This window comes from Glycine max, chromosome 13 (genome assembly GCF_000004515.6).
Source record: "Glycine max cultivar Williams 82 chromosome 13, Glycine_max_v4.0, whole genome shotgun sequence".
Lineage (NCBI taxonomy): Eukaryota > Viridiplantae > Streptophyta > Magnoliopsida > Fabales > Fabaceae > Glycine > Glycine max.
The window spans coordinates 40,008,771-40,020,216 of NC_038249.2; the positions used below are offsets into that span (position 1 = coordinate 40,008,771).

Genomic DNA, 11,446 nt, shown 5'->3' on the forward strand with positions numbered 1-11,446 from the left:
TTTTATTATTTTAATGTTATATATTTTATGTGTATATCACTTAAGTTTTATAATAATATTATTTATATAGATTTATACAACGTATTCCACTTTATTTTTCAGATATTTTTAAAGATATGTTTTAAAATTGATAAAAATTTATCATATTTTTATTGTAATACATTTAGCATATAAATAAGTTTCGTATATTATTTTTAATTTAATTTAAAAGGTGAAAATAAAATATAAATTTTAATAAAATTCACCAAAAAAAAAAAATCTGTGCATGTTTTTTAAGTTTGATTTAGATAATTTTTTTAATGAAAAATCAAACCAAATAAAACCTCTCATCCCAAGTATTTTGAGTGAATCTAGTTTTTATTTTTATTTTTAAGTTGTTAATGATTCTTTTGTTTATATTCACACCCAAAGCAACATTTTAATGTTTATTGTTTTTACAGCAGCATCATGATTTTTGGTTGCTCACTGTCAAACCAAATACATTATTAAAATCTAACCGTATCCGAAAGTTACAAAAAATATACAGGAAAGCCTAATTTTTATTTTTAAAATGGTTATGTTAAAGTAAGTAAAGATATAATAACTAACAAGTAATAAAAAATATATTTATAATTTATTATGTATGTATGTAACGTTGTTTTAAAAAAAAAATCTTATTTTTTCCCCTTAATTTTAACAGTGTTTTTATAGAATTTAAAAATAAATATTGAATATTCTACAAATATAAAAATATTTAACAATTTTTTAATAAACTAAAGGCAATAAAAAGATGTTACAGTATAACAATTTTTTTTTGGTACATATAAAACATAATTTTCAATTACTCTTTGAAAAATAAATTTAAATAATTTAGCATTAGAGCCACCGACAGTTTTGGATGTAATGCCAGAATTCAGATAGTGTAGTGTTAGGCTGTTAGTGTAGCTAACTCACGCACGCGCCAGGGCCAGGGCTAGACAACAAAAGGGTGGTGGAAGCCAGAGTGACGTATTTCTAAATGTTTTGTTTTTTAATTACTTTTATTGTTATTATTATTATCTTTAAATAGATTGATAAATCGAAATTTAAAAAAATTATTTTTGTTAGTAATATCGACTTCTCCGTCGATTAATTTTTTTTTAAAAAAAAGAAAGAAGAAGAAAATAGTACATGCATACCACGTAGTTTAGCCATTGAATTAAGCTTGTAGACTGAAGCTATACCATAAAAAAGATTTGTGTTCAGTACACCGCTTATCATAATTTTTTTTTTCTCTAGCCATTATTTTTAGGGAGGTAGTTTAGCTAACTCAAGGATTTTAATTCTTTACTTGCATGATGATTCATTTTTCCTTTCTATACACATTGTTTTTTTTGAATGATTTTTACATATGTATTGAATCAAATATTTCAGAATTATCATTTATATTAAAGTTATTTATCCGTATAGTTTAATTGGGTATCGTCAAATTTAAATATACGGCAAATATATATTAGAACTTTTTGTATAATACATTTTTTTTAAAAAAATCTTTATTTAAATTTTCTTATCAAAAGGTATTAGAACTTTTTTTTTGTTGACAAATAGTAGAAGTTTTCTCATTAAAGGAAAATATAATAAAAATGAAGGAATATGAAATGCCCGCCGGCGGGGGACATCTGGACAAGAGGCCCTAGTAAGTCCTAACTAGGCCATGGCCATGTTTATTTCACTTTAAGAAAAAGAAAAAAAAAAAGGTTCGGATCCATCACTTTCCTTACACATTTCTCTACCCACTGCAACTTTTCTTCTAAATCTAATAATACTACTATTCAATCCAACACTTTGTGTATTGTTTTCCACGTTTTCTCCTACATATATTATATATATGTAGATTTTGGTTGTTATAATTAATGTATTAATATCAGTTCATGTTGGTAAACGAGAGTTTTAAAATACTGGAGAAATTTCTATCCATGGTTAAGAATAATACTAGTATAAATCACATAACTAAAGCAAATGTTGTATTTATTACAAAATCTTTAGGGAGTATTATATAAGTAAGTTTTTGTCATTTAAATATTGTTTATCTTACTTTAATTAATGAATTCAATAGTAGTAATAAAAATATGAAGGCTCTTAATTGAGAATTGTCATTTATGCATAAAGGTGAGATGATGTGAGGGAACAAAATGTTTAACAAGTGATATTATTCGGGGAAAATAAGCATAAGCATATGCTGTATGAATATGACAATGATTTGGAATGGGAACCCAATGCCAAGTGGGCACCACCAACATTAAGTAGAAGAGTGCAGCATTTTCTTCATCGTTAGTTTCGGTGCAAGAATGACCCACATTAAAATGCTCATTACATTACTAGGCAAATATCACTCAAAAGATCAAAGGTGAAGGTTGTTGTGGTGGCTATGGCTAGGTAGGCTAGTTAATTAAACATGGTTTTTTAACCCCTCATCTAATAATTTTCCAACTACGCAACTGTTTAATGTCAATGCTACAGCTTGAGTCAGCTGGCTAATGGACCCCACTCTAACCTTGTTCGGTTCTTCCCCTTTTAGGCCAATACACACTCGCCACGTGCCTACCCTTTTCCCGATGCAACCGACACATTCACTTGGGTTAATTTCATACTAGGCGCTAAAACTGTGCCGCTGCCGCCACTTCTCCTATTCCAATCTCACTCAAACAACAAATCCAGATTAGTAATTTTGTTACTACTAATTCAATTCAATAAACACTTATTAATACATTCACTACCTCACATGAACATCTCTTGTACTTGTGTAAATATAAAAATTAGACGTAACAGAATAATACACGTAACACGTGTAATCTTTTTAACAGTATTACCTCACACATATTACGATTTACGCGAATAATCGCTCCAGACCACTGAGTCGAAAACGAAAACCTCTCTCAATCACAAAAAAAAAAAAAAAAAAAAGCTGAAATGAAACATTAAGCCACAAGATTAAAAAACTGAACACCTTTTAACTCATCCGAACCAACACACACGTTAAACAAATTTGCGTATAAATAATTATTCTGGTTATTTAACGACCAAACCAAAGGAAAACAAAGAAAGAAAGGCTTGCGAAGCCAACCCCACATGAAGCGTTTCTGCTCCTGCGCTGTAAGACACTACACCAAGTGGTAGTAGTAGTAACAGTGACAAAGTGAAGTTCTGCGGTTCCACTCCACCGCATTCTCGCCATGGATCGCCACAGCATCCCCGGCGTCTCCAATCTCTGCATCTTCCTCTTCCTTGTTTCTCTTTTCCCACAAGCATTAACGCTGCGGGTCTCTTCTCCGTCGTCACCGACGGGTCAGATTAACTCAAATTCAATCCTCGTGGCTCTTCTGGACTCGCATTACACGGAACTCGCGGAGCTCGTTGAAAAAGCCATGCTGTTACAGAAACTAGAAGACACTGTCGCCACTCACAACATAACAATCTTCGCTCCGACCAACGAAGCCTTATACCGCAACCTCGACCCCGATTTCAAGCGCTTCCTCCTCCAACCCGCCAATCTTCACTCCCTCCAGACGCTCCTCCTCTCTCACATCACCCCCGCCCTAATCGGATCCCAAACCCTAACACGCCACGTCACCACTCTCTCCGACCACAACCTCAAACTCTCCGAAAACCTCACCACCGTCGACCAAGCCAGAGTCACCCACCCGAATGTTGTGACCCGACCCGACGGCGTCATCCACGGCATCGACCGCCTCCTCCTCCCCCGTTCCGTCGAGGACGACTTCAACCGCCGCCGCAGCCTCCGCTCCATCTCCGCCGTCAAACCCGAACCTGCCCCGGAGGTCGACCCGAGAACCCACCGTCTCAAAAAACCCCCCCCACCGGCGAAACCTGGTTCTCTTCCAGAACTTCCGATCTACGACGCGATGGCTCCGGGACCCTCCCTGGCCCCGGCGCCGGCGCCGGGGCCAGGCGGCCCGCACCACCACTTCAACGGCGAAAGACAAGTGAAGGACTTCATCCACACGCTCCTCCACTACGGCGGGTACAACGAGATGGCAGACATTCTCGTAAACCTAACGTCGTTGGACGTTGAAATGGGTCGTTTAGTCTCAGAGGGTTACGTGCTCACCGTTTTGGCACCAAACGACGAAGCGATGGCGAAGTTGACGACGGAGCAGTTAAGCGAACCGGGGGCACCGGAGCAGATAATGTACTATCACATAATCCCGGAGTACCAGACCGAAGAGAGTATGTACAATGCCGTTAGAAGGTTCGGGAAGGTTCGTTACGATACCCTACGGTTGCCGCATAAGGTGGTTGCTCAAGAAGCTGATGGGTCCGTTAAATTCGGGCACGGGGACGGGTCGGCTTATTTGTTCGACCCGGATATTTACACAGACGGGCGGATCTCGGTTCAGGGGATTGATGGGGTTTTGTTTCCGGCGGCGGAGGAGGATGCGGAGCGGGTTAGACCCGTTACCCAAACGGGTCAGAACGCTACGAAGCTTGTTGTCAAGCACAGGAGAGGTACGCTTTTGCTGTTGCCTTTGTTGTTTTTCTTTGGATAAGGAAAAAGGGGAAATAGGTTATAGTGATGTGTTTGGCTGGATAGATTTTATTATTTTGTTTTGTGTGGCTGGTTTTGGTTAACTCGATTGATTGGGTAACCTCGTTATTTTCTCTTATTGAATTTGGACAAGCTTATTGAAGTTATGACTTGGGATTAGTTTTGGGTGGCCTTGTGTTGTGGGTTATAAGTGGGACTGGAAGACTTGAATTGTGATCAATATGAGGTTGAAAACAAAAAGAAGGTGTGTCTGTCTAGGTATCTTCAATCGGGAGGAGTTTGGATTCTTGTTTGATCATTTAGAATAATGTTGTCAATTTAGGTAAATATTTACATGTTTGGCTTCGTGTGGAGGATATGATTTTGAGTTGAAATAATTTTAAATAGTTTTTAGGTTATAGGTACTTCTTTTTTTACTACTAACTTGCTTTTAGAATAAAAACATTTATTACATTAAAAACAATTTTGCAAAGTAAACTTCATTCAAAACTAATCTTGCAAAATGCCCATCCAAATACACTAAGTTGTTGAATGAGGGATTAAGGATTCTTATTGGACAAATGCAGGGATTTTGAATTGGAACTGCTTCACGTTATGATGGAAGAACTGTGTTATTTGCTGCTTATTAGTTATTACAATCAATACTGTGCAAAACTTTTGGGTTTTCGCCTTTTATCTATTTTAAGAAATTTATGTCTGTGGTGAAGTTTCTGAAAGGCGAAACAGAAGTTTTTGAAAAGAAATTAAGGGTTCTTTGTTGTCTTGAATTAAAACAAGACAAAAGGGTTGAGAAACCCAGTGGCGGGGTTAGTGAATACTGAATGGTATGAGTTTTCTGAGTTGCCTTTGTGTATGACCTTTTTAGAGTAGAGCAAAACGTAGCTGGTGCTGCTAAATGTTAAGGCCTACCAAATGGTAAACGTGGAGTGTAGATAAAATTAGCTTGCCTAGCTTTTAAATCTTTCCAGTCAAGTCAGTTTCCATGTGCTATGACCATGTATTTATTCATATTTTTCCTCTTACGCAAAATGCTTGTGAGCTCCACCTAATTCTTAATAAAATATCGAAATGTACATTCTGTAGTGAAATGATTCTTTGTTTTTTTGGTAATTTATACATCTCTTTTCACATGCTAACCTACATAAAGCAGTTGTTTATCTAAGGCTTGGTTATATTTTTTTAGGTCATACTTTGTAACTGATTACATGAAAATGTCACTTGTAGGAAAATTGCTGGAAACAGCATGCTGGATGCTTGGAACCTTTGGACAGCATTCTAGATTCGCCTCTTGTCAATGAAGAAGCCCACGTTTTTGTTGCTAGCAAGATTTCTCAAAACAATGAAGTGAGATTGCAACTTGTTGTTTCATTTACTAGATAACCATCTGATTAATCGGATCTCATTAGGTGGTATGATGACAACATATATAAAATTTTCTTGGACAACTTAGCTGTATATCTTTCTTGTAATTTGCTAATCGCAGTTATGCTGACTTTTTAGTTTAACTTCAAAATGTCTATTTACACATTGCTTGAACATCCTTTGATGCAGATCCAATGGATATCTCTTCGATGTAAAAAGTCAAAAGAAAAGGCCATCTTGCTTGAATGGGATGTAGCCAGCTGCTATGGGCGTGATTTTCCCACATTTTTGTTTTGCTCTTTTTTTTTTTTGTCCATTATTGTCTTTTGCGCATTTGGGTCAAAAGCTTTTCTAGTCTACTTGTCATACCATATAATGCATATATGTGCTTAGATTCAGTTACTACTTCTACTCCAATTCCATAGGTGGTTGTGTTGCTGGGAAGGAAGGTTTTCTTTAACCAAACAGGGAATCTTTCTGTTAGACATGTGCCCATTCAATAAATAATTTTACGGAAGAAATGGAAATACAACAATAAAATGATTCTTTACTGTGTATACGACATCTCTTGCCTGGCAACTAACATTTTTCTGTTCTCACTTCCTTCTCTATCTGCAAAATAGAGACCCATGATATATTCAAGAGCTGTAAGTAGCTCTTGCAAGTTGCAAGGCACCTTTTTCTAATCCTATAAATTGTAATACATAATCAAACCATATTGGAGTTATTTACATGGTGAACAAGGGACGGGTTGGAATCAGCGAAAAAAAAAAACAAGGGATGGGTTGGGACAGATTTATCCCTGTATTTATCTTATTAAAATATTTGATCAGATCATATACTTAAACCTGAATTTGATCATGTCAAAATTCAAAATATATGAAACAAGATCGAGTCAACCTGATTTTTTAAGGCAATATATTAATTTTAATAATGTATAGTTAAATCATAGAATAAAAAAAGATGAAACGTAAATCAAAATATATGCTATATTCTGCATCAAAAAAATAGATTTAATATTATATTTTAAAAAACAATATATGGTTATAAATAAAATATCATGTTATATAAAGTATTGTTTATTAAATTAAAATATTTATTATTAATATATAATTGTTCAAAAAAATCATACTTTTAAAGATAATACAAGACATCAAATTGAATTGGGACAAGGTGAAATGTAATCCGACCTCTTCTTTAACGAATACACTCTGTTTAATTTTAAAACATAAACCTGTTAAAATCAACTTCGGACAACATCGGATTCATACTTAGTGTGAGCATCGGGTTAGTACTTAGCGTGACGGGTTGGATTTTATTCATCCTAATTATTTCATTGTATTAAATAATCGATATCCAATAAGAAAGAGATGTCAAAGACTCAACAAACATAGCTGAAGTGCTACTATTTTTTATAGACCTCGTTCTTATGCCATTGTAATAAAATAAAGAGAGAAGTTGGAAATGAAAAAAAAAAGAGTAATTTTTGCAACTGGGAATTCAAGGTAGACTGTATGAGTGACTTATGTGGGAAGAAACTAATGTTTTTGGGATCATGTCAAGTTGTAAACTGCCATAAAAGGCATAAGAACACTTCCCATCCAAAGTTTACCCGTCTTTCTCCTCCACTTCACTCACACAGTTCTAACAACTTTACCCTCACTGTCCTCCAATATCCGCAGAAGTTTACCTTCAGGGCTATACTTGACAACTACTGCATGGAACCTGCCTCCAATATGAAACATGCATTGAATCCTTGTTGGAATAGGTATCTTGAGTATGACTTTTCTCATTTTTGGGTAGAGAGCATTCAGGTAACTGTACACACACCTTCTACAGTGGATAGCCACCCAAAAGTCACCATTTCCATTTACTCTAACATTGTCTGGAAAACCAGGGAGGATTGCCAAGATCTCTGAAGTACCAGCTTTAACTCCTTTTAGCCAGTACTTACGTAACCTATAGAATGAAATATAATGTCACGAAAAAAGTTTTCATGATAGGAACACATTCTCTAACACATTTTTTTTAATGAATTTTTTTTTTTGAAAATTACAAAATTATGGAAAAGATAGTTTCTAAATTTCACTTCTGGATAACACTAGCATGAGTTCAGTAGAGAAAATAGAAAAATCTTCTGGAATTGTTTAATTGGTATCTGCCAACATTAACTTAAAACCAATCAAATTAGTATCTTTTTCACCACATATAGAGAAAATAGAAAGGGGTTATGAACTTATGCGAATATTAGACTCACCTTCCATTCATCCCTTCAGAAAAGACAAAGAGGGAAGCATCCTTGCTCAAGGAGATGCCGTTTGGAAATTGAACGTTCCTCATGAGAACAGTGGTTTCCTTAGTGGCAAGGTTGTATTTTAAAACCCTGCCACTAGCCTCACCAGAGAGTACTAGAGTACCAACTGAATGAAATTCCTGCATGCAGAATTATGTTAGAACCGACAAAGCAAGCCAGACTAAAGAATATAACATCACGGTTTAAGAATTCCAAGCTAAAGATCTGTACTGAGAATTTTTTTCATATATCAAAGACCTTAGTGACTGCGTCATTTTGGGGAGCCCAATCGGCTTAATTCCCATCAACGGAGATTGCCATGCAAACAAAGAGCTTGTTTAAGCGCAAAATCCAGTTATTATAGTCATTACATTATTTACATTAGAACTACACCGCAAGAAGTCATTACTCAATGACAAACATAAAAGAAATAAGTGTTAAAATTGAAGTTGTCACCTAAGTTTATTAAATTGGACAAATCTTAAGAATATCCTACATATGCAATTTAGATACGATCTTAAGGTTATGGTGTTCCTCTGCATACATTTCCCTTTATTTTCCACAAATTGTGGAATGATTTTTATCTGTCTTCTTATTCTTCTTCATTATCATCAAGTGTCAGGAAAATGACATTAATTTCAATTATTAATCCTACTTGTCGATTCCTTCTGCATTGGAGCATCTTCCGAAGATGGATAAATTTTAATTGCAGCATTATATATATTCACAGTTTCACACAATAATTCATGCAGCATAAGGTAAAGAGTTATGGGAAAAAACCAAAAAATTTGGAAAGAAAAAATCCACATAAACTAACTGTAGTGTTGGATTTGTTTCAGCTACCTTCATGGAAGCCTCCAACCAACCAATATTGTCACAAGTATATCAATGAATGGGTAATAGTGTAACACTATTCTCACGTAAAGTTGTCACAATAATTTTTAAAAAAACGAGAAAGATAAAAAAAAGGTCCAATAAAAAAAGTATTGTGAAAAATTATGACAGTAACATCATTCTTAACGGATGGTAATACAATTCCTTTCATTCTAAAAGCATATATATTAAGCATGGCAAAATGAGGATGCTTTAGGCTTTATTTTAGTACTTCTCAATTCTCATATAGTCATATATTAAAAATGTCGTATTCACATGTAATCAATGATGTAAGCTTACCTCCTCTGAAAGTTAGTGCTGCTATCTGTAAAATAAAGGTTCCCCTCTGTATCAATGTCTACATCATTAGTAAATCTCAGCGGCACCCCTTCAGCCTCAGTTGCAAGAGATGTTGCTAAACCACCCTGAGGCCCCACCTTCATCAGTCCATAATATGCATCTGCAATGTATAAATCACCAGTGTTTTTGTCAAATCTGAGTCCCAAAGGCCTTCCACAGATGTGCTCAGTTTCGACATAACTCATCGGAGATGCAGATTCCTTAGGATTACATAGTTCTGACCTGTCTTTACAAAGAAAGTGCAGTAAATATAATCATGTGATGGTGCAAACGTATATGGCCACAATGAGGTAAAAAGCATCATGAAATCAATCATTTTTCTCCCATTCAAACTTTTCACACCTAAATAGTGCTATCACCAGAATTACATTTTATCTTCCAATAATCATAGCCAGAAACTAAATATAGTATATCAAAACTCAAGATGTCGTAAGCAGTGACAAAAGGTATAAATGTTACTTAGCAGAGTTAGTAAGCTAGCACTATTGAAATGTGTCTATATTCTATGTTGTTCTTATGAGCCGAGATAGTAGAATATTGGGCCCACAAGGGGACAAGTCAGTGAATTTACACTGCAAAGACCGACTTGACTTGATCTCATGAACATGAGCCTAATTCTCCCATTAGCTTATTTTCAATCTTCAAGCACAAGTTAACTTATGAAGACTTGAGAAGTTTCTTTCTCAAGTAAAGTGAGACTTAAACACTTGAAATTGCTAACATAACACAACATATAACTTTTTATATTCAGCTTCTAAAGTGAACAGCTTTCCTTAAAGAATAAAGTAAGTAATCTTAGTAGTTAATAAGAAAATCAATAGTTGATATTAGATTAACATGTATAACAATTTATAAATGTTTTGGAATATTAATTGTTAATTTTCTCATCAACGATTTCAGATTATTTACTTTATTTTTGGAAGAGTTAAATCCTAGCTTCCTGGCATGAAAACTGTTCAGAGAATTGTAAAATTTAGCAGTTGAGTTGGCAAGGGGAGGATTGAAGAGAAGTGTGACCTATTGGGGGAAGTGTGCAAAATCAGTCCAAGACTGTCCATTCCAAAACAAAATCCTTCCATCTGCTACACCAGTGTAAGGGCCACGACCAAGAGGATCAAAGGCAATGCTCTCTGGTCCTTGCACTTGGTTCACAATCAAGACCTCCGATTTCTGCAACGAGTTGTCTTTGTCTCGGTCCGTAGGAACCTCAGACCATGCGGGCATGTCGATTTTGTGCACCTCAAAGTGAGGGAAACCAGCAATGGGGCTGTGCCCAAAGGGGTCTAATGCACAGTACAGAGCAAGAAGGAGGAATTCAATGGAGAATCCTCGGGGCAGCATCATATATGGCATGGAGAAGAGAGAGCAAGGCCTGAGGAAAAGGGTGTGTGAATGTTACGATGTTAAGGCACAAAAACTGTTTCATGCTTGAAAGCTGGTAGACTGGTAGGTGAGGCACTTATAACTTCTTTTCAAACCAACGTGGAGGAACATACTTGGTAAACAATCATGCTCTTTAAACATGTAATTAGAAGTTTCATCCCTCAATATCTGTATTTTGAGGAACTAGTATCCGTGTCTCAACTGAGGAATACATTCAGTAAACAGAAAAAAGAAAGAAAAAAAAAAAGCTATATGCTAAGACTTAGGAAAACTAAACATGTTTTTTGACATTAAGAGAATTCATAATGACAAATTATATCATTGGTTCTTAAGTAACTTTCTGCGGATTCTAACGTTGTCATATTAACTTTAAGAATTTTATTAACATTTTACTTTAATAATGAACTCACTAAGAATTTAAATTGAGTCTCAAATGTTTATTTATTACTTTTAAGAAAAAAAAATTCTTTTTTAAAGGCATTTTAAACCTTAGTTACTATAAAATCAAAACCACAATAGAACCTAAAATTAGTATTACCCCAATTTTAAATTAATTAATTGGTTAGTGATCTATTCCTTTTGTGAGAAAGTAAATGAAACTGGTACATAGAATGGTATGGTCTATACACACACAAAAAAAGCTATGGTCT

General features: G+C 35.1%; 1 protein-coding gene and 1 pseudogene across 2 annotated transcripts; one reads left to right on the plus strand and one right to left on the minus strand.

Moving 5' to 3' along the window:
- Positions 1–2,984: 2,984 nt before the first annotated feature.
- Positions 2,985–6,444, plus strand: LOC100815434 (fasciclin-like arabinogalactan protein 15). 2 transcript variants are annotated; one of them, XR_417742.4, is made up of 3 exons: positions 2,985–4,485; positions 5,750–5,934; positions 6,077–6,444. XR_417742.4 is itself a non-coding variant. In XM_003543350.5 (3 exons), the coding sequence occupies exons 1-2, from the start codon at positions 3,192–3,194 to the stop codon at positions 5,821–5,823; spliced, it is 1,368 nt and encodes a 455-aa protein (XP_003543398.1). In that variant the 5' UTR covers positions 2,985–3,191; the 3' UTR covers positions 5,824–5,869; positions 6,077–6,444. The 2 variants fall into 2 exon arrangements, 1 of the variants encoding a protein (XP_003543398.1); XM_003543350.5 differs by having other exon boundaries at positions 5,750–5,869.
- An 843-nt stretch (positions 6,445–7,287) lies between these two features.
- Positions 7,288–10,946, minus strand: LOC100789026 (protein STRICTOSIDINE SYNTHASE-LIKE 3-like; annotated as a pseudogene).
- Between the last annotated feature and the right edge of the window lie 500 nt (positions 10,947–11,446).

What these genes read in the sequence shown, in the direction of transcription:
- LOC100815434 (XM_003543350.5), top strand. Translation starts at nt 3,192, where the DNA reads ATGGATCGCCACAGCATCCCCGGCGTCTCCAATCTCTGCATCTTCCTC. An exon ending in TGTTGTCAAGCACAGGAGAG is followed by an intron (nt 4,486 to 5,749) that starts GTACGCTTTTGC and finishes TGTCACTTGTAG; the next exon opens with GAAAATTGCTGGAAACAGCA.